Source organism: Agelaius phoeniceus, chromosome 8 (assembly GCF_051311805.1).
Source record: "Agelaius phoeniceus isolate bAgePho1 chromosome 8, bAgePho1.hap1, whole genome shotgun sequence".
NCBI lineage: Eukaryota > Metazoa > Chordata > Aves > Passeriformes > Icteridae > Agelaius > Agelaius phoeniceus.
In genome coordinates this window covers 23,138,751-23,163,080 of record NC_135272.1, presented here as the reverse complement: position 1 = coordinate 23,163,080, position 24,330 = coordinate 23,138,751, and the positions used below count along the sequence as shown (strand labels likewise).

At 40.0% G+C, this 24,330-nt stretch overlaps 1 protein-coding gene across 1 annotated transcript in view; it reads right to left on the bottom strand.

The window, feature by feature from the left end:
- Positions 1 to 24,330, bottom strand: part of LOC129123892 (uncharacterized) — a 478,567-nt gene that overhangs the window by 22,423 nt on the left and 431,814 nt on the right. The window contains exons 6-8 of the mRNA XM_077182273.1: positions 8,491 to 8,607; positions 7,201 to 7,353; positions 628 to 743 (exon numbers count right to left, since the gene is read on the bottom strand). Of these exons, the coding sequence (XP_077038388.1) occupies positions 628 to 743; positions 7,201 to 7,353; positions 8,491 to 8,607 (386 nt within the window). The remainder of the gene's footprint in view (positions 1 to 627; positions 744 to 7,200; positions 7,354 to 8,490; positions 8,608 to 24,330) is intronic.

The window sequence follows — 24,330 nt, the reverse complement described above, 5'->3', positions numbered from 1 at the left end:
ACCACCAAAGTGCTGCTAATTAGCTAGCACAAAGCTCCCTCCTTCCTCAATATCCCCCTCATGGCTCAGAGGTGCTTGGCACTCTCACTGCCCTGCCAGGCTCAAGCAGAGACAGGGATGTCACCCACGGGGCAGAGGTGGCCTCCAGAAAAGCCCCAGGTAAAGCCTTTGGCTGAAGATTAGCTGCTTTTGGGGGAAGGTAGAAAGACTTTCCCTTCATTGTTAAGCTCTTGTTTGCCCAGTCAAGCAGTAAGAGATTTAGGCTTCTCTGCCCTTTTTTATTTTTAAATAATGTCATGAACTCAGAGACAATGAACCCCCCTCATTCCTGGAGCTGTAGCCAGCTAGCTTCTACCTAGAAGCAGGGTGGGCGCAGAAGGAGCCCTGTTCTTCTCTCTGCCACTCACAATGCCAACCCCAAAGTTTTACTGCTCTCCTTCTCTGCCCTTCTCTTTTCAGACAGATGATTCCAGCACCTACCCCTCAGCACCAGTTTTATATCCTGACAGGCAGCAGTCTCTCCCTCCCCTGCACACCCTGCTGCAGTCAGATCCCCTCCATAAGCCACCCTGCCTTCTTCCCTCCCCTTGCCCCTCCATCTCTTCTCCCACAAGGCTGTCATCTTACCTGGTGCCTTGGTATCTCTTGCTAAGCTGACCATCCCTATTCTGGCTCCCTTGGATTTGCTGAAAAAGTTGCCACTCATCCCAAATTTTGAAAATTTCATCAGAAGACCAGTAGTGCTAGAAAGAAATAGAAAGTTTTCATCGGTGACTTGGCTATTTTGCTGCCTGTAATTTCTCTCTAGGGTAGGTGTCCACCTCCTTCACCTTTCCCTAAAGTCAGAATTGCCTGTGGTCTGGAAACTGTCACATCCTGCAAAATGCTCCTAACCCCATGCCACAAGGCCAGGACTGGGCCCCCATCTCTGAGCAACACTGCCTCAGTCAGAATTCAATAACATACTTGTATTATATTAACTGGTAGGAAGTGATTTTTATTTGAAACCAAATTTTAGATTTCAAGCAAGAACAAAAAAGTTAGACAGCAGGTCAATACACTTTGTACAGATATCACACTATGTTTTGAACTTTCACCTTCATTATCATGCTAAACTATCTTTGAGTCAAATTTAATTTCACAGGTGTAACAGCTCCTTTTCCTTCTAATCTACTGACTGCACACTGAAGGCAAAAGCTCATGGGTTGAGGTTTTTTTATATACTTTTATCCAAAGCAGACTTTAGAAGTCTGATCTATATGTAAGGAATAGTTACTAACAGAGCCATCTGCCTCTCAAATAGATGAAATTATATTTAAAACTTTCATTCTGACTTCACAACCAACTGACAATCTCCCGTTGCTCCCACTCTTGCAACTCTTTTCTGCATTTAGTTGCCACTAAATGATATGCAACTCCAAGCTGGTTTCTTTTACAAGTGCTGCATCTATCATGTCAGTCAACATGGATCCATGTGTCAGAGGTGTCTCTTAGTAAAAGGATGCCCTTGGGTGACCAGGGTCAGTAAAAACTGCTGGTTTTCCTTATCACAGTGCAATTAGGACAGAAGCTGTCTCCTTTTCAGACTCACTAAAAATGAGGGAAACATAAAAACCTAAGATCAAGAACACAAGGCTGAAAAAAACCCCAACTATTCCAATATTTTATGACTGCTAATTACCAGTAGTGGATGTTCACAAGCAGAAGTGTAAGAACAGGCCAGATACTGAAGTTTGGCCAGTGTTATGTACCTGTGGCCTAGGCAATCTTGTTCAGACTTGGGCAGCATGTGGTGAGATTACCAAAATCTTCAAGCTAGACTGGAGGCCAGTTGTTGACAATTCTTGAGGCTATATAGAGATGACTGTTTTAATGTTAGAGTACAATTATTTTTTCCTACTTTTTAGTGATCTGAAATGATACCTGTAGCTCATCTAAATGATCTTCATTGTTCTTTATTGCCCATGGCACTTTTCCTCAAACCCTTTAATCAGCTTGAATCTGAGAGGTGAAAGCAGACACTTTACCATGAGCTTTTTTTAGAACTTTTGTGACACAGTAGCTCTGGACACACCTGTGAAATGTTAAGACAATTGTTAGGAAAATTAGGAGAATTAAAGAAGTTGAACCAGCAATGGTAACATCAACATTCTCTAGTAGTGATGGGAGAGAGCAACCAATTCCCTACCAACATTTGCCCTTGCAGATGGGTGTTTCTAAGAGCAAAAGTGCTAAACCCTGGCATTTGCAGGATGGTGTGGAGATTGTGGAGCAGGCTTCAGGAAGCTTACCAGTCCCAGCTGGGTGATAATCTACAATGGCCACAGTGCAGGTAGACATCTCCTCTAATTTAAGGAGTATGCTTAGACAAGTATTTGGGAGATTCATTAATGAGACTTGACCTGGAAAGCACAGCATCTTTCATCTGTATGGAGGCAGTGAGTAAGATGAAAGGAGCATCTGGGGAGGAGTGATTCAGCCTGCTGAGCCCACCTGTCATGGCCCCGACAGAGAAGAACCTTTTCCCCATGAAGTAAAGCTATCAAAAGTTAAGAGGATTTCTTTGCAACCAGACAGGGTAAAAGAAGGGATATGTGAAATTTTCTTCACAGGGTTGTTAAGATCTCTACTAGCAAAACTAATGGGCAATGTAGCAAATTGTAGTCATAGTATTTTTTTAAGAAACCAATGCCACTAGTCAGCTCTGGAACACAGATTGAAAAATACAAAAGCAGTTATGAATTCTATTTGCTTTTTTTGAAACCAAAGGAATTTTACCATCAGAGAACAAATTCTGCTGCTAGTTACAGTGATCCAATTCCAGTAAAGCTGACAGAACACCTACAGAATTACTAGTATGAAAGCAAACAGAACTATTACTACTTCAGGTACAAGAAGAATCTGCTCCAAGCCCCTGGAATTCACATTAGGCTGTGATGAACAGATATAACTACAGAAATAACAATCTCACTGAGTTGAGTAAGAGCAAGTAAGAGAGAGAAACCCAATTTATGATGTTCTACCTCTTAAAAAGAAACCTGAACACACAGCTTATTTTATAATTAAATGTGTTACCTGCAGAACAGTTGCACGCACTCATTTACACAGGATTTGGTATACATCTGTGCTCTTCAATAGATTATTCCAAACCTTGAGTATTTCCTATAATTAATGTCAATATGCTTGGCTTATTTGTTATAAAAGAAGAGTTTCTAATTAGCCTTTTTGATGTGCAAAACTTCAGTATTTCTCTCTAGTGTTTTTCAGATCATGTTTCTAATTTTATACTACTAAGTGATAGTAAGACTTAAGACTAATTCTGAAGGTGGTTTAAATTGCATGTATGTGACAACTAGGCCTTGACCTGGCACTCACCATGGGGTGAGGTCCTCCTGCTATGAGCAATGTCAGAAGTCCACATAATAATAACTGGCCTTGTGACAAGTCAAACATTCCAAATTCCTATTAAATTCAACCAACACTTTGCATATTTCCCTTTATTATAGTGACATGTACAATTTACCTTTAAACCCAAGCAAACCCTACTTGCCTTCACTGAACCTCAGGAGAGTCTTTGGGAAGAACAAAACCTTCACAGCACTGCCATTCAGAGGCTTATCACAACACACCAGGGACACAAGTAAATCTCAAGCAGTAGAAAAGAGCACAACTGTAGTGAGCTGCCTCAATGTAGCAATAAAGAAGGTCGAGGCGAGCATTCTTTTTACACCAGTCAACCCTGCAGATAGACCAGACAAATTAAGAAGTTTTTGCCAAGCCAAAGGATAGGTTCTATCAGCAGCAAATAACAGGAGGGTGGAAAGTTTGTGTGCAGACTCGTATCACTTACCTCTCTTTTTCTTGGGAAGAACTTAGCACTGAATTTACATTTAAGTAAAACCATGGCACAAGATTGATTGGATGCCTACTGGAAACAACTGGAATATTTTCTTTTTACTTTGAGTCTTGGATTTAACTAAATGAGAACAGAGCAAGGCTTGGTCTGTGGAGGCATACAGAAAAAAATTGTGCTTCTCTATTAAATTGGACATCCAAAGCACTTTCCTGAATGCTGAAACAAGATGTGAAATTCCATGACAAGATCAGGTTTTCTTTCCCACTCAGCTCTCATTTAACACAAAGAGGCTTATTTTGCATATCATGGGGCCCTAGATCCTGAGCATTAAATATAATAGTTTCCCTAGAAGCTTTATAGCCTTGGCAAGATAGTATAGATTGGCCTTGTTGGTTGATTTGTTAATTCAAACAAGAATAGCACATTTCTAAAACTTTGGCCAAATTAACATCTTTTTGACTGTTCCAATGAGCTAATATCACAGTAGAAACCTGGAAGCAGTAGTCAAGTCTTTGATGATTTATTTAGCAGGAGTCATCTTGTAGCTAATTGTCTACAATTTTTAACCTCATTCATGTGCACTGCTGATTCTTCTTCCAGCATCTGCAGTTTTCTCCTCAAGCTTTCTTACATCTCTGTGTGCATCATTTCCAGATGGCAACTCAACTCAACTTCATCACAGTATTTTTATGAACTTGCCAAACCACATTCAAGATCTTCAGACTCAAAAGTAAAAGATAAAATCATCCTCAGAGGGCACCTCACCCTTCTGCACCCAGGTACATGAAAAAAGCAGAGCTTTAGGCTCTGACATTTTACATTAATGATGAGTCACAGCGTAGGGTTCTTTAGTTTGGTTTCTTTTTGGTGTTGGAATTTTCACCTTTCCATCCTTCTCCTGGATTTCTCACCTTGAAACCATATCAAAAGAGAGTAAATACTGTGTGCCATGTTTTCTGTTTATACTGCATAAGTTACCATCTCTGTAGTGCTGGCCCCAGTGACATGCATACCTGTCAGTCACTGCAGATGTAGCACAGGAAGAATGAGGGATGACCAGGCAGGGAGCTTTTGGCTGGGAGTGCAGCAGACTTTCACACCACATTCACAGTAAATCTTAGCAGAGATCAGAATTAACTCAAAAGCTCAAGACATTGGGTGGCTGTAACCTAGATCTTCTGGCTAAGTTCAAAGAAGAATTTGATTCACTGTGTGGATCTGTTTTCACCATGGTTTAAGGATTGTCCTAATGTCTAGTAAGTCATAAAAATATAACAGTTCTAGTCACATTTCTGGTTAATGTCATGTGATTTTTTATGAGATAGAAAGTCCTTCCTGGTGGTTCTCTGCTTTCAGTAATTCCAGTGCATGATTCAGCAATTGTCATGTGTCTGTTTTGGGGTGGTTTTATGCCATGAGTGAATGAAGGGCTCTTTATGCCTGGTTTCTGTCTCCTATTTGTATGTTTATGAAGAAGACTGAGTCCCTTGGGAGATGGAAGTTACTCTGTTTGGGCAATATTATTACCATCACGTCCTATGATCCATGCCTGTGGGAAGATATTTTTAAAAATAATAAGTTCCATTTTGCTAATGTAGCTATTGTTTAAATGTAAAATATAATTAGAGTATCCACCCAGGGTGTATGTTGCTGTGTAATTTTATAATACTACATCTAGATGACTGTTGGCATTCTACCTATGTACTTAACCACACCCAGGAATGCTGGTATTGCACAATTACACATATCCTGTTGACTAATTACATAATAATTAGTATTTTTAGCATTTAAGGATGCACTCATGTCAGTTGTGCAAGATTTTATGTCACTACAAATTAAAGACAAAGAATAACAAATGTATCTAGTAAACAATCCTGTCCAGATAGCTTACTGAGCCTGGACAGAGTTTCCAGCAAATAGCAGGTAATACTTCATACTTCATTTTAAAATGTATGACATTTTCTACATGTTTGGTAGAACCACAACCCCCCCCGCCTTATTTGGGTTATACCTTTTTAATAAAACTATTGAAGTAATTTTGTATTCAAAAGAGTTAAAATTTCTGTAGTCTGCCTCCTTCTGAGTTATGATCACTTATACTGATCAGAGATAATTTTTGGCTGGAAAGGCACTGTGATGTGCCTAGGGAAGGAAGATTGTTTTTTACAATGGCAACTCTGGAAGGAGTCTGGAAAATGGACTTTTACTTAGCAATCAGTTACAAAATATCCCAAATACTGTTGTTTTAAGAAAGCACTACTGATTAGCCCTTGCCACTTGGATCTGGAACAGATTTTCCATAAGCCTGAGTGGAGTGCCTTGATCTGGTGTCTTGGTTCTCATGATGTTGATGAGAGACTGGATGAGAAGTTTGGCTCACCATTTGGATTTGGGGGATTTAAGATCAGAGACTTTTTGTCGCAATCTTGTCTTACATGTGCTTAAAAAAATGTTTGTGTAATGTAACTTCTAGACCTGTTGTTAATCTTAATTCAGTCAAAATTTACAGAAGGTGGCACAGAGGCCAAGCCCCGGGTCTTGCCTAGGGCACAGGTTGATTAGCTGCAATGCACCAATTGGATTGAATATGATGTTTCAGAGTGTTTCTGGCCTGCCATTGCTAGTTTCCCTGGAACCCTCAGTTGTGCACACAGACATTTATGGTGAAAAAGATGGAAAATATGGACTATGTTCCCACCTCCAACTCCATTTGTGAGGCAAAAGAGCAAAAGATATTTTGCACGAAGCTTAATTTTTTTTCTCTTCGTGAATTTGATTTTTAACTTGTCAGTTAGTGAGGCAGCAAATGATTTTCAAGACCTTGAAAACAAACCACTCCCCTGGAGTTTCTGTTTGGACTGTTTCTCTTTTCATAGGCCAAAAGGTTATAGTGCAAGAGCAGCTTCTTTCAGCTATGCTGAAGAGTAACTTTTTGCTGCCCTAGCAAGTTAAAAATTGGTATTGTAGTCTGAACATTTGCCCTTGCCAGGCAGTTACTTTCTAGTGAACTTCTATAAAAGCAAAGTGGGGCGTTTGGAAGGAGAGTGATGTGAGACTGCTGGAATAAATGACACTGGTCAGTTTAGGGACATGTGCAAGTTGCTTCATAACTGCCCCTTAAGCCTTAGCAACCCCTCTACCCTAAATATCAGCAATAAAGTCAGGACAGTACTGCACTTCTTTGCTGCTGGCAGACACTTAAAAAGAGGCCAGATTTCTGAATTTGTAATTTGGACTCCTGTTACTTCTAAAGGCTCTTTTTTGTTCACTGCCTTCTTGTCTGGAGTGCTTCACCCATGACTGGCAGACAAGAAACATCAGAGGGACAGGGTAACCATCCTCACCTGTTTACCTTGGTCACCACTGGCAAGCAAACAGCAACCTGATTTCCCACTGAGAACGAGCCTTGCCTCTGAGAGCAGTTGCTTGAAAAACTGTTCTTCAAACATAAGGGCACAGTTGATATGATTGGTCAAATCCCTCTTTTCCCTTCTTTCCTAAAGAAAAACAAAGCCACAATGAAACTACACACCTTGCTATGTCCCTCCAACAGAAATGCTGTGGCTCATCTGCATATATGATGAGCAGTATTTCATTATTGAATATAATCCATAACAAAAAATAGCTCATGGCCAGCAACATAAGAATGACTTGCTTCCTGATGTGATTTTAAATGGCTGAGATATTAAACACTGAAAAACGGGGTTTATAATGGAAGTACTGACAGACTATTAACTATAGCAGTGCTGCTCTAATAAATGAAATAGCCTGTCGTAATCTCTAATTCATAAATATGCAAATGCAAGGCAGAGGATTTGCTCCAAAGGATGTCTCTATAATTTTAACTGACCTTTACTGATACTAAATGAGCCTGTTGCTTCTGGTTTTGTGCATTGAATAGAAAGTACAGGGAATCCTGTCTCTTTACGTCCAAGGCCCACTTCAGCTCCCAGAAGTGCCAAAGGCAAAACCCTTGCTACCTTCAACAGGAAAAATCTGGCCCCAGAACATCTAGAATGTGAGACACCTGGCATTAAACTAAACTCCTGACTGTACTTGATTTTAATTCTGTTCTCATCTGTGTTAATTATTATTACATTAATTCTTCTGTTTGGGAGAAATTAACCACGCATTTGCCCCATGTGTCAAAGAGCTTGACCTGCCAAAAAGCACTTACTTGCTCAGTGATAAACAGACCATCAACACAATGATATAAATGTTGAATTTTAGCCAGTTTCCTGTTCTGCACCAAATGGAAGTAAATCCACTGACTTAATATTTAATAACCTAAATGTAATTTCTTTTTTCTGCCTCGCATTGCACAGTAAAGAATTGGATGGCTAGCAGTTTTGCAAATTCCCAACCCCTAATTATTTTAAGCTATTCATCCTGGTATCTGTCCATTGATGCTCAGCCAAATTGCCAGCAGGGGAGAGATCTGTCCAATCCAGGAGCTAAATGAGTCACTGAGAGTCAATCTGTTTTTTTCCCTTGCTGCTGGGATTTCCTTGGGTCCTGGCCTCTCTCTGCTCCAATCACACAGACACAGCTCCAGGCGTGGGTCCTCTTTGGCTTCAGCTGCCTCCTGTCTCCCGTGTCTGCTCTGCTCATCACAGCTGTCGATGGGCTCTCACCGCCTGGCCACAGAAGACCAATACTTCCACCACACTGCTCTTACAGCTCTTGCTCTGAAGGAAAATGAAGACATCTTGGCCTTGTTGAATTTGCTGATGAAGTAATACATCAGGTATCTAGACGGAAAGCAAACCACATGAATAAAATGTGTCATCTGGGTTAGATTCTAATTTATTTGCCTTAAGTTCTGGGAACAATATCTGCAGTTTTTTTCCAGAGAATTCAGTTAAGTTCCATAGAAACTGAATACTAATATGATTTCTGTAGCATGGAAGACAAATAGGAAACAGAGAAAAAATAGACTCATCAGAAATATTAGCTGCTCACTATCAAAATATCTGACAATGCCACAAGTACAATTTATAAACAGGAACATTTAGAGCCTAACTTTTTACTAAAAAGCAAATTCCCTGCTTTGTCCCTTTTAGGGACAGGATTCAATTACACAAAAATATGCAGCAGACTTAAGGACTGCATGTAAGATTAAGATAACTGGTATTTCATGGTAAATGATTAAATGAGCTGACACAGTTTTATCCTGAACTTTGCCATTAAAACTGACATTTTTGTGCCACGCACATTGTAGGCTGCTGGTAATCTAAACTGCCTTTCTTCTTTCAAAGACTTCAAATAGCTGAAGAACTCTTGTTCTTTACTCTATTTGCAAATGTCTGGAAAATATATCTACAATATAAGAAGATGAACTAAGCCCAGGACTTTTTTTTTTCTTCATCTAACAAATACCTTGAGAAAACAGCAAGGAGGTTCCAAATGTCCAGATTAGGTTCTGCAACATGCACTTTAATCAAGTAATTTATGTGACTCTGCAGAGATGAGAACATGCTGTCCTCCTCATGGTGAGTGAAAATAGAGGAATGACAGAAGTCTCTTACTAAGAATTTAATTATTCCTGGTACACAATTTTAAACCACTCTATGTTTATTCCTCTTCTTTTCAGGCTTGCTTTTTCATGATGCCAGGAATTATGGGAATAATTTTGATATAAACCAGATGTAGAAGTGTATGGATGAAACATTGTCAGAGCTGGTAGTAGTCATTGCCCTTCAGCTGAGTTGGCTGGGAAGGAGCAACTCAACTCCTCGGTGAAGGTTACTCAGTCTTCAAGCAAAATGCAGGCACGTGTCACTGCACACAGCAAAGACAAGGCCAGTCTGATCAGAGACATGAACTATGAGAGAAGCACAGTTCCTCAATATTACACTGAGAGACCACCAGGATGGGGGGGAAGAAAAGCCACAGAGGCACTGCAGAAATGAAGAGAGGTGGCAGGACATACAGCCAGTGCATCCCTATGAGAGGCCAAGGGTGAGCATAAGCAGTGGGCTCTGGCTAAAAGAGGTCTCATGGGCAATTGGAGGAACTTATTTTGTTTTTATAGCTGTTTGACTTGTCCAGGGGTCAGAAAAACATATCTTTGTCCTCTCTTTGTAGATACATAGTTATATAAAAGCAGTTTGTGACTCTCACAACACTTTCTCCTCATAGCTAGTAAAACCTAGAATACCTCAAATTTTTAACCAGCCATGAAGTTCAAAAGAAGTAGGCCTAACAATACAAAAGATCAGGGACTAAAGTACTAGTCCAGAACAGCAGTTCAGCATGTCCAGTCTTTCAGAAACAGGATACTTACACACTTGTGAATAAGATGCAAGAGGAATGACAATTATTATTACAGACTATCTAAATGGGACACTTAACTCCCCACCCACAGGCTCCAGAAGTTGAAGTTTTATGATGAAGTCATGCATGCATCATGTTATACTTCTTTCTGTGCACTGGCACAAAGATTCAAGAAGTCTCCAAATACTGACAGTAGAATTTGGAGAGGTAAAGACCTGTCCCTTTACATGAACTCTGTCTCTGCTGGAAAAGGTAGTGGAAGCTCAACAGACAGCAAAAAAAATTGTGATGTTTATTCCAGAAGAGAATTTGGCCCTTTATTCTTGGTGTAAACTAAGAATAGAGGTGTGTGCATAACAGGAATGCCATGTAATTTTTCTGTGGCAAAATTTTTTGATAGCTTCTAATCTATGAACAGTTGAGTGAGACTTTGGACTCTTTATAACTTGGATCAGTTCCAATAAAGAAGAAGAAACACAGCTTTTTACACAGCACCTTCCCCAGCAGTTAAAAACTGCAGTTTATACAGCACCCATACAATCACACCATTATCATCAAAGCATGACTTTCATCCCTGAAAATCATGATGGTCATGAAGTCAAAGAAAGGCCCACAAAGACAGTTTCATTGTTTGAGAACTCATGCAAATGTTGAACATGAAAGAAACTCAATCTGATTATCAAAAAATCAAACCTGTATGATGATCTCACAAACTATGTTATTCAATTAAAACTTCTCATCTCTCCTACATATTTTTTTGTCTTTTAAATGATACAGCTACCTTTACTTTCTCTTTTTGTGCTTTAAACTTTGAAAACCTTTCACAGCAGAGCTTACATGAATCATCTAGCTTTCTTATTCCAAAATGTTTCACTGATCATTCATTATTAACTGAGTAAAATGAAGGTAGCTATGATAAATTTTGGTCTATCTCAAAGTATTAGAAAGGATATGAAAACATCTTGTTCATAGTGTTAACTTTTAGATGACATATGACAGTACAGGCCCAGTTTTTTCACTGTCACATACAATGAGGCTCTTAACAACCCAATCACTTGTTATGACATTTTTTCCCAACTCCTAGGCACTAACAGTTGCAGCCTTCTCTGCCACTTAGCAGAAACTCATTCAAACAATATAACCATGACAAAGAATATAACTGGATGTGGGTAACAGGAAGCCTATCAATATCAGAGATCATAAAAATTGTCCAGTTATTTTTGTAACAATGTATGTTCTCTAAACAGTTCTACACACATCTATGTCTTGATGTGAATGCTCTGGAGAGGAAATAAGTTTTTGGCTGCTCATTTTAGTGAGTCAAGATCCTGGATATAACTTGCTGCTTGTTATTTGGCTATCTAGACAGATGGGCTAGACTGAAGTCAGTGGGGCTGCTTGTGATGCACTCCACAACTGAACATATTTGGAAAAAGCCGTTACACTAATTTACTCATTTATATCTTAAAATGCTTTCAATTTCTCTTCAGCCATAACTCATCCTGGGTTCTCCATGACCAGAGAGGGTCAGGCCTATATGTAAGAGAAGCAGACAGAGACAGAGGTTGTGCAAAGCTGGCCATGGACTTAATAAGAGCTTGATTCTGTACCAATGAAATCAACAGGAGTTTGGCTCTTGTTTGCAATGGGAGGTGGATCAACGTTTTATGCCAGCTGTTCCCTGCTGGGTAGGGATAATCCCTTTGAAACAAAATATTTAACTTGTTCTCACTCTGTTGTTGTAAGAAAGCTTCCCATGAAAATGCTTTCATGAGAATTAAAAGGTGTGTCCCATTTTTTTTTCCAAATACCACCCCCCACCCTGTAGTATATAGTTGCTGATCCAAAAAAAAAACCAAAACCCAAACTCCTCCACCTGCTATTAAACCACATGAGTTTACAGAAAAATGCTACAGAAATGAGTTACAGGGTGGAACTGAGTCACCTGTTTGTTCTGCTGGCCATGACAGTACTTGCACTTTCCTCAGCCAGGAGATGCAGCAAGGAACTATTTTAATTCAAACAGCTGCAATTGAAGTGGCATCCCCTGAGCAGAAGTAAAATAACTGAGGTCCCTGCAGGCAAATAGAGGATGATAAAAAATCCAAACTTCCAACAGTCATGAAGGGAGTAATGAATAACAGTGTGGGAAAAGTATCAGAGCGATGGGAGCTAAGGAAGGACAGTATTAACAATAAAATCTTGTACGTGTGTCCTCCAGTCCGGATCTGAGTACAGCATTTAGTCTCAGTTGCTGTTTCTGTGTTTTGTTTTCATGTTTCACAGTGACAATGAGGTTCTAAAACATGGCTGATGCCCAGGTTGCTCTAGAACCAGTGGTTCCTTCTAGTCCCTGCATGTGTTGGTCAAGTTGAAAAGGAATGTGAAAGTTGGGCTCATCTACACCAGCTCTCAATTTGGTTCACTCCCTCTCACTTCTCTGGCTGAGGTCCAGTTGGCTGACAAACCTGGGACATAAAATTTGCTAGGTATTATAAAGCAATTATTTAATTTTAAAAGTCTCTTTCATTGCATTCTAATAGGATTTCCATAAAATACAGAGTTCTCCACAATATCCAGGGAACTTTTGTTTACACCATAAACTATGACACTTTTTGAAGATCTCTGGATGACTTAAAGAGAGGAAACTTCCGGAGTAAAGCTGTTTGGCCTGGCAACCAGGGACTGAGCCTACTGTAGAGTTACATCCTCCAGAAGCAGGAAACGTATGGAATCATTTGAGCTTAAGAGACTGTGACATTTTTATAGAATGAAAGGAGTAACTGAGAGATACAGTGACAGAGCCGGGAGCTGCAGCTGGCTGGCTGTTTCATGGAGCATTCCCCTCATAGATTTTTATGACTCTCCTAGCCCTAATATTAAACACTTGACCTTTTTGTCAAATACTATTTTATATTATTAGGTTGGATGATTAGTTACTAAATATACCATCTATAGTAAATAGGAAATTGTGTAGCCTGATGCTTTTAGTTGTAGACCTTTCAGGTATTGGTCCTTTGGCATTTAACATTAGAACATTGAGTGCTCTTATATTAAGTCCCTTGGTAAGCAAGAAGTGCACAGCACTTTCACATAGGGCAGAGGAGTTTCTGAGGCAGCATTACCAGAGTGGAGAATGCTGTAAACATTGTAAAGTCAGGGATAACTAGGAGCCAGCTGATGCTGAACAATACACCTTAATCTACAGCCTAGGTATAAGTGCATTTACTTTTTAAAATTCTGTAAACCAGAGCTTTGCAAATGACTCTGCCCTGTGCCTCTCTACCTGGTGAACTATTTTATTCATCCTCTCCCTTGTCACATGCAAAATGGTACTAATGTTAGAAGCAGAATTAATAATTTGCTTTTTTTACCTCTCCCTCCCAGCACTTCATACCCTGTTTTGAGAAACCCTGTTGCAAACCACTCCCTCCCATAAATCCCACCTCAAATATTTGTATTTAAAGGTCTGTGGTTACATACAGCATGACCCTGAATTTGTGAATATTTGTAATAGTTTTGGAAGACAAAAAAAGATCAAAAGTCCTCCTGGAACTAAAAATGGTTTTAATAGGATTGGATCAAAATGCTAGTGGAGAAACATCTATCACCCTTAGAGGACAAGGTGCATGAAGAAGAAAAAAGAGACTTATTAGTAAATACTGTGGAGCTTATTTAGAAGAGCACCCCATGGAGTCCATGTAACATATTTATAGTGTACAACCTCAGCCTGGACATAGATTTATGATTTGGGTAAGTGATTCCTCATTACCAGCAAATGACAGAACTGCTTTATTTTTCAGCAGACTGAGTCTGGTTCTGATCTCAGTCCTGAAATGTAAGACTGGTACAGCTACAGTCATTTCTGAAGAATCATTGCTGCCTGATACCAAGGTTTCAGTTGGTCTACTGGATTTAATATGCCAGCTGCTCTAAATCCTAGAAAAGATTTCCTGTCTGTTAATACAGGATGGTACTTGTTAGCCAAGCAAAACCCAAGGACTCACCCATTTATGTGAGCAGAGGATGAGCAGACTAAACTGCAGGATTTGGCCTCAAATTTGCAGAGCTGTAATTATATTTTCTTTGATTACACACAAGTGTGATGGAGGCAGCCTATGCACAAACCAGATAACATGACCTTTCTGCAGTTTAACTTCTTGCTATTAAAACAGGCATGTTTGAGAACTACAGGAATTAGAAAAAATTAGGAAAAAACAGCCCTTCTAAAATCACACAGTGTCTGAAAGGTTAATGAATCCTAGTGAATCCTAGTCAGGAGCACCACCACATTCCTATAACTGCTGTCCACTTTGGTCTTTAATAATAACAGCAAAATATTACTGAAGCTGAAGATACTCCACTGCAGTAAAGCATGGTTATTTAGCAAACAAATACACTCAGAATAAACTGCTGGAAACCTGCTGTGCTCCAGCATCTGCCAAACTGAGTTTCTCCTGTCTTCTCTCTTTCCAGATGCCCTCTAGGTTGCTTACTTCCTTTCTTGGCACACACCAGTGCAGTGACACGTGACAACGTGAGGCTTAGGGCAGTTCCTAGTCATTGCTTCCAGAGTGGGAATGAGCCAGGACTCCTCCACAGTCCTGAACAACACCAATGCAATGGTGGAGCTTCAGCAGCTGAGAATTTGCTCCCCAGGCATCATACAGATATTTGCTGATCCCAGAAAGCCACAGAACAAGAAAGCCTGGTTGCAGGCGGAGAAATCCCACCTGTTAGTTGTTTCATTACAGGTGTGTGTGTTCAAAGCCTTAAACATTCAGTCCTTGATTACAAGATATATCTCTGCAGCACAGGACAGCACTGAGAGAGCTTTTCTGGCCTAATCACAAGAATCAGCACATACCTGTTAATCTCAGTGCTTTGCTCCCAGTTGCTACACGAAACTCGTTGAACCCACCGGCCTGAGCTACCTTTATACTTCAAAGAAGTTTACATCTGCCCTAGCTGGAGATCTAACCTTCTGAAATCTATAGGCAAAGTGATGACTAATTCAAATGCCCTTTTATATATGGATCTTGCTGTAAGTACAGTCAGTCTTTGGCCGTGTTCAGCTTCCATATCACTAGGTGCAGAAATGGGCATGGAGCAGGAAAAGCAGCAACAAAGAAAAGATGCAGTAGAAGAGTTTTGCAGCATTTAAGATATTAAATAGGGGTTTTTTTTGCTGCCACTCCAACCCTTTTGTCTATGCTACTGACATAAAGGAGATTAAAAAAGGGTATTTTAGAACACAGCAGGTTCATTTCCACCATTTAAGAATTTGGTTCAAGAAGTAAAATCACTGTTTACACCATAGCTGGCCTTGGTTCATTGGTTTTGTTACATTACCTAATCTCTTTGCTGAAGAACAGGCATTCTAATGCTATATGATTGCAGTATTGCCTTGACTCTTGAAGTCCATGGAGCTCTTCCAGGACTACATAAGTGCAGAGCAGATAAAGAATATAAAAACCCGTTATGATGTTGGTGCTTAAAACAGAGAGCTATATTTGTGGAAGGCTTCTGTAATTCTCTGGACTGTTAAAAAACATAGAGTGGTATATGCATAAACCAGTTTCAAACACATGATAACATTTGCCATCCTATCCACTTATACCCTAAATCAGCAATTTTCTAGTCTGTCTGGTTTATCAGAGGACTTCAGTAGCAGCATTTTACTGCATAAATTCCATTAGTTGTATCCATGAAAAGCCACTTCTAAAATGGTGTTACAATGATGAGCTTTTCCCAAACAGGTTCAAGTGAAATAATGAAAGTTGAACACAAAAGTCCATAGCAGGAAGTTGGTAGCAAAGCTGCAAAGAGACCTGGCACCAAGATGCAGGAGGCCAGACCATGACAAGTCCCTCAGCTCAAATCCATCCAAATTACTTAGCTGTCAATCACAAATTAGGACAGAAAATTCTTGTCAGCAGCTAGTGGACATTAGCCAGTTATCTGTAACAAATTCTGAGATTCATTCTCAGAATTAAAATTAGGAAACAATAAGATTTCACTGAATCTGTCGTCGCATGTATGCCAAAGCACACCATGCCTACTCTCCCTCTCCTCCTATCTGAAGGATCGTGTTTCTCAGTGAACCTAACAACATCTGCTGGCTTCTTTGATGCAAAATCTCTCTCTTGAGAGTGAGGAAATTATTCCAGATAATGAGAAATCAGAATTCAGATTCCACCGCTAGAAGACCATTTCCCAGTTACACAATTTTGTTCTCATTCTGCATGGTATTCAAGCACAATTTACCAATTTTGATATATCTTATAACCTTCCATAGTCAGTCAGACTTGTGGATGTTTGCCCTCTTCTGTATTACTCAAGGACAGTAAATGTTTTTGTTGGTACGGAACAAACACACAGAGATATCTGATACAAATCGTTGTGACCCATGGCCAAAACATATGTTTTGGCTGCGGGTTTGTTTTGCTGCGGCTCACCATTTTTTCCATTAGCAGAAAGGATAACACAGGCTACATTTGCTGAGAAGCAGTTTTCTTATAAATCAGGCCAAAACACAGTGGCTTGGCTTCTTCATCTAGGATCTTCAGGTCTGCACCGCAACCAGACATGGCCCAGGTACCATCTGCCCATCTGTGCAAATGTCAGCACAGTTACACCACTGCAGCCAGGATGTCTTGAGAAAACAGTTAGTCATGCTGAGAAAGTCTCATATCCTCAGTCACAAAGTTCTAACCATAATTATAATGGTTCCATAGCTCAAAAAATGAGAACATGCATATATAAGGACAAAAATTTGACACATGGGAAGCATAAGGTGTTATAAATACAGTTGCTGGTATTAACACAATGTGTTATATTCTAAAAAGCAAAGCATAGCAAATATGTCCTTTCAAAATACAAAAGCAAAAGCTTTGCCTTTACCCACTGATGTTTCTAAGCTATTTATGCTCAGTCCAGCTTCTGTCAGCTTATCACAAGCTGCATGTTTTCATTGCAATCTACTGCACAGCATCACTCCAGCTCAGCTGGCATCTCTTAGAAGAAAACAAGATGAATTTCACTCCTTTGCTTCACATCTACCCTACATCAATTCCTGAACGTAGAACTCCCTTTCTCTCTGAAACAGTGGGATGGTGGTGGGCCAGCTTCAACACCTTACTCATCTATCTCCTTTTCTGCTCAGGCACCCGTCAGCCTCCATGGTTTTGGTGCAAAATGCACCATTTTTCAGGCCTGAACATTTCACTGGAATGGTTTATGTCTTATTCACTAAATATCACAGCAGGGAAGGGAGAAAAGTCAGATGGCCTTACTAATAAGGCTTTATTTTGAAAAGTCTTCCAGTGGAGCATCTGGGGCCTCTCGGACGCCCTCCCTGTGGTTATGTCGAAATGGTTGAGGAAGCTGAGCTAACTAGATTCTGGAGTATTTATTTTATTTCTATTATCATAGCTGAGGCATGTGACAGGCATATATATAGTCATTTCAGTGCAGTTTTGTCATCACTGATGACAGAGAATGTGACACATGAATAATACACGGATATGTTTTTTAAATAAGAAGCAAAGACCTTTCAAGAGTGGATACCATTGCTATTAGCAAATCTGCATACCAGCCAAAGATGGATACCAATGATTCACTCCAAACAAAATGGCTGGGCATTTAAGTTAATATTGTTTGGCACAGTGCAGGTTGGAACTCCAGATGGATGTAAGCCCGGGGGGAAAGAGTAACTGCTAATACTGATGTGAGATTTTATATCTTCTTCCCCCATTTTATCAGTGGGATCCAACTTCCCTTTTTCACATAAGGGTCACATCACTTCACCTGTTACTTTTCCTGGTATTGATTAAACCAACTAAGAAATTACTTGTCCATCTTGTGATCTATTAAGGCAGGTTTCATTGAGAGACCTCTGCAGAGCTGTGCTGAATGTTCTAATTTTATAGCTCTTGAGACTCAAATTTCTAAACGTCAAAAAAGTTTATTCTTCCACTTAATAGTCAGATTGTAGGTTTAGATTGGTGACATTAGCAATTTTACAGCAAAGGTAGGAAATTTCTGTCATGGTATGGTTACATGACTTCATCAGACCCACAGCCATACACATATATACTGTTATACATTATTTTAACTCAATATTGCTAATTCTTCCTGTGCTTTGCCACTGCATCTGAGTCAGACCAAAGTCCAGACATTATGTCTGCTTCCTGTTTCTGTTTCACATTGCTTTTGTGGCAAAATGGCTGACAGGAGTGAAGAAAGTCTTTGAAGTGTTCTGACAATTTCTGTCAAGAAGATCCCAAAAGCATGGATAAATGTGTTTTCTCTCCCAGAACTCGCAGCTTAAAGTACCAGAGGGTTCATTGCTGTTACTTTTCTTATTCAAAATCCATATGAAACCACTTGAGGATATTGTGAAATGGCATAGGCTACAATGTCATCAATATCCTGATGACACCAAGCTCTATGTCTCCTTTTCATTGAAGCCATGTGTTACAGCTTCCTTGTGTCTGGCAGAGATAAGACATGGATGAAAGCCAGTTGGCTGAAAGCTTTCTCTAGATAAGATGAAGGTAGTGTATGGGTCTGGCAAGGGAAAAGTGTTTTGAGTTGACAAAAATCTGCTTCCAAAGTTGAGGGAGATTCCCATTGTCAAAATGCACAAGGGATCACTGCCTCCTACCTCATCCTGAAGTCCCAGTGGCAAAAGTGACCTGAATCTGTGTGTTTCTTGCTAGATTTTACTCACTAGGTGCTCACTGGCTTTCAGTTGACCACTCTGTGTTGGCCAGGCACACAAGGTCAATAAAGGCTCTGTTACACCTTTGTCATTACTTTCAGATCCTGCCTAGCCTATTCATAAAGATGTCCAGTGACAAAGACCCTGTGCCTTCCTGATCAACTGCTGTATGCCACCAGATTCCTACCGGAATACCAAATATTAACTAATAACTAACTGATATCTTTCTTACCATAATTGAAGCTGTTTGGTACTTACCAGGAGCACATGAAAGGATTTCCTTGATATCCTTTTATTTGGAGCAGTGTTTCTCATGTATTTGAAAAGCCACATTATCTTCTTTAAGACCCTTGCTTAGGTTAGACAATCCCAGATGATTCAATAATACTCTAGCACTGTCACTCATCTGGCTAGCATGGGACATTTCCCTGTCAGTTCTGCAATGCAGCCTTTCCATGAGCCCAGCTAGAAGCCACAGACTGGATAGATAGACACATCTACCTACCAGCCACCACAGGATCACCCGTGGTGGTATTTGGGGGTGAGGGGCACGGGTTCATCCCTTCCAGAACACGCTTCATCCTTGGCATATGTCTCTTGTCTTTTATTTCCACAGTGCTCCACTGCCACTATGGGACTACTCTGGAAGCACAGAAGGATCCTTATCAGAAGCTTTGACTACTACAGAATGAGGCTACTTACTCTATTGCAAGGCAGAGAGAAATGAATTAAAAAGGACAAATAACATGTGTTCTCCATACTGTGCATGACCTGCCAAATGCATGCTGGCCTCATTACCCGATGCCTGGCTTTCTTCAAGACAAGTGGATCAGGGACAAATTCTCTGATTTGGGCAAAGTAGCTCTGTAGGCAGAGTACTGCACCTCTTGGTAAGGCTCACCACTATGTCCAATAAAAACAGGCGAATGGGGGAGTCAGAAATTTTTAGCAAATAACTGAAAGGAAAAATATATTAAATTAAGTTTATAGAAGAACAAGGAGGATGACCAAACAAGAGCCATGCCGGTCATTTCTTAATTATCTGCTAAAGAAATAGGCAATATTTATGTAAATTACATAGACTCCATGTAGCACAAAAAAGTTATTTCTTTTCCTCCCACTCTCTTAATGAAATTTATGATTCTGCAATTTATTAAACTCTTCTCTCACATGTGGAAATACAAAAAAAAAAAAAAGAAATCTTCAAGACACCCCCAGAGGAGGACAAGAGGCAGCCTGCTGATGTAAGCAGCATGTCAGGGTTTTATGCAGGAACTAGGAGTACTAAAAAGGAGAGGCACATACTTTAGAAAAATTCTTGATAGTGTTGGTGTTCAGGTTAGGCTGTCCAGGGAGAGAACTAATGTGTTCTCAAATCATTACTGTGGATTTTTGGTGACTGTAGTGCCATTCATGAAGCAGTTACCCAGATCTGTCATGTGAACAGCCAAGATTTCATGTCTTTCTGACTAGATTTTAAGGGTAATATTGTGGGGTCCTCATGTTTCATGCCCTGGAATTACAAATGGTGTGGTGACTATCTTACTTAACATATAAATTAATTTAGTACAAAAAACAGCCCTAAAGAACTGCAAGCTTTGTTATCTGCACATCAGTGTCTTTTTCAGTGTTTTAAGAAAAAAAGCATGTAATAAGACCCTGAGATTTCCACAGAAACCTGTGGTTAAAAAGAAATAACAACAGACTCACATTCAAGGGGAAAGGACAGTATGGCTAAGTGTAAAGAACAGCTGGGGTATGTGTAATGTTACAGTTATTTTTCTGTGCTTCCTCTAGGATGAACCAAAGACCCTGTTTTGCTGGATGCTGAGTGCCCTAAAGTCCCATTACACATCTCAGGAAAGAACCTTAATGGTTTTATTGGGACCCATATCTACACATAGAACATGGCCTTTGAAGATGAAAGGATTTTTTTTTCTGCTTCCATTTGCTGCCTCTTGGTTGACATGTTCCTATATGGACACACAGTCCCCAGATATCTGTTCCCTAATCAGGGACATCAACAACATCCTCAGAAGGAAAACTCTGGAACACCTATGAAAGTCAGAAGTGTGAGGAATACATCTCAGATGATGCAGATGCAGTCACTGCTGTATGATCAGATAAGCAACATTGCAAGTTCATTTTTGTATGCTAAATAAAATAAAAAAGTCAATATTTACACATAACCTTCAAGGCTCTTACATTTGCAGCTCTTTAGTATTCAGTGCAGACCACATTTTCTTTAGTCCGTTACCAACAGCTTGGAAATTTAGTTAGAGGATGCAATCCAAATGTTCCTCCAAATGTTGTTTCCAAATGGTCATCTTGAAAAATGCTGTTTAAAAGGATGAAACCTTTATGTGAAGATATAAGAGCCCATGCACAGAGCAATATAAACAGCAAGGAAATCATCTGAAGATTAAAACCACTAATGATAAAGATATTACTGTTAGGCATAGTTTAATTTGTTGGTAACTAAATCACCAGAGGCTTTTTACAGCCTTCTTGGAACCTGACTATTGTGTAGTGCACATTCAACCTCTAAGTGTACAGTGACACAAACAAATAAAAGTGATCATAACAGTTGAAATGTAGTTAGAGACACAATTGAGAACATCTGTATTGTAAGCAGAAATAAATTAGAAATACTGAAGTGTTTTGTAGCTGTGAAACTGAGGGATAAACAAATAACCTACAGCACCTGGATTAAGCAGTTGTAAATAATGTATAAAGGAAAAATCTCATTACCCCCTGTGTAAACTCCCCCCCAATGAAATATATTTTATGAATGTTGCATCACAGTAATAAATGCAGCATTTGTTTTCCCCATAAACTTTCCATTTCATGACTATAAGATAGTTTGGATTTGGAAATAATGGCCAGTGAGTGTACTGTTTGCAGGATTAGTTTCCCTCACCAAGCGGCTTTGAACTGACCTTCAGTTTTTTTGGGCTAAAGAGCAGGGACTTACACAGGCTTAGCAGAACTCATCTTTGTGCCTACAAAGCTGTGTCTGTGTTCTCAGTTGCAACAGAACCACACTGTACAAACAAATCCAAAAGGACCCCTAGAGAGTATTTAGACTCTGAGCCCTGAATGCTGTAATTGCCTGATATCATGAAAGATTTGATGAGATTGTATTAGGTAATGACTAGATAAAAATGGGGAGAGTTTTCCCTATCTAAAAAAAGAGGTCTTATAGGGGAGTGCTGCATGCTGCAGGGTACAGAGCTTCTACTTACAGTAACAAGAGCAAGTGCCATAGAAAAAAACTGTAAAGCTTTTGAGTTTCCAGTTTTCCTTCACAAATATTCACAGTTTTGTGTAAAAATGCCAGGACTGATTCCTTGTTTGTGTCAGCTTTGCACTATCAGCTTTGCTGAAGTACTCAACAGATTTATTCTAGATTTAGGCAGTGTATTACTGTCAAATTGAACCATTAGCTTTCTCTTGAAGATATCTTGATTCCCCATATATGAAAAGGGGTCAGCTTCCTGATGATCCAGAGCACAAATCACTGATCCCCTTGGGCGAGTCCCCGAATCATCTGTACATCTGATACACAATCACCAAGCCACAGCCTGGTGAAACAGGTGAGAATGAGGATGAGATGCTACAAGGGAAGTCAGCATCTAGAGTCCAACTGAAACCTAACAGATTACAAATTAAAGGGATAAGAACTTCCCACTGGCTGAGAAAGATAAAATGTCACAAACGCAAAAACATTATAAAGTTAGGCTTGAGTCTGGAGTGCTTTCCCTTTATGATTAATGATTGGGCTCAACAAGGATGGGAAGGGAAAAGCAAAGTTCCTCTTGAACCAGCTTAAAAATGCCACAGCTAAAGAAAAGAAATATAGGAACATCAATTTAAAAAAATAACAAAACAAACCCCCTCTACTAAAATGTAAAGGTCAGGAAAGATTTGGGTGTTTTAAAATGCTGTCTTGAAGAAATTTCATAAAGGTTAAGATGTCATGTAGTTTCAGAGTTATGGGCACTGGAGGGGGGTCCTTGAGTGCCAGCTATTCCTCGGGCCACTCACTGACTGTGAGCTGCAATGACAGTGGACAGCGGGAGGCTGGCGGATCAGAAGCTATCACTGTGCCACTGGGGAAAACCCATGTCCTGCTCCCCAAAGAACCAAGAGCTTTGTGAATATTTCAGCATCTGAGATTCAGGCAGTAGATAAAATAGAAAAAACATGCCTTAAATATCAGGGTCTAATTTAAATTGCCAAGAACAAACATACTCAGCATTCAGGCTCTTCAGCTCAGTTCACTGTGCCTGGGAGGAGCAGGAGGCACGCTAGGAAGAGCCCAGGGAGCTCCTGGTGGCAGCCTACCCTGCACAGTTCAATGGCTCCAAACAACATGTGGATTCCTTGTGGTTCAAAATCCCTGAGGGCATACAGGCAGGCAGGACAGAACAGGAGCTCTAATGCTTCTTTGTCCAGGTGTTACAGATGAGAGCAGGAAAACCAATATGACTGGGGAAGAGTTTGGAGGGCAGGTTTTCCTTCACCTGCACTCTGCCATGCCCACTTGGCAGTTGTTAGACCAGCTCCCTCCTCCTGCAGGCTCCTGTGCCCTGATCCCATTTAGCACTGACCTGGCCCTCCTGCCTCACCTCCCTCATTCTCCAGGTCCCCCTCTCTCCCTCTGGTCTTTAGTTCTCTCATTAAGCATTGCTGTTTTGTATGGACTAAAACTACTGAAAAAAACCCTGACTTTGTGACTCAAATTTTTGCCCCTCACTCTTATCTTCAAGGTATTCAGACTTGAATCTGCATCAATGGAGTAAAAGATACCTTTCCCTGCTTCAAATATTCCCTGTCTCACTTCCTCCACCTCTGATAGGCCATTTTACCTTGCTTTCTGCTTTTGGCATGCTAGCTACCCTAGGGATTTTGCATATTTGTTGACAGCAACTTAGGGAGGGAAAAGTCTGGGATTGTTCCCAAAGGTCCTACATGGGCACTATGGATGTAGGAAAAGCAGAGTTTTCACCACTATCTCTTGACAAATGAAACCTATTTCAAAATGAAGTGAATTTCAAGCACAGACAAAAAGTGAACTATGGAAAGGTGAACTATTTGCTCTTAATGACCAAACAATTGCTACACAGAAGCTGTAAAATAACATAGAGAGAAGAAAATCTTAGGAAACCTATAGCTATTCTGGACAAATGTTTCATGGAGCATAAAATTCTGCAAATGCCAATTATTTCATGAAGAGAAATAAAAGAATGTTGTCATCAAAATACCGTCAAGATCATTTTTCATCACATATGGATGGTACTGTTCCAACTGAAAGTGTAATGAATAAAATGATCTTAACTTATTTTAGAGCTTAACCTCTTTTGCTTGCTTCTCTTTTTGCTTCATTTTGTCCTTTTCTATATCCACCTGTTGCACACTGCAGCCCCCTGTGACACTACCATGAGGTTTGATTTTCAGCCCTCTCTCTGGC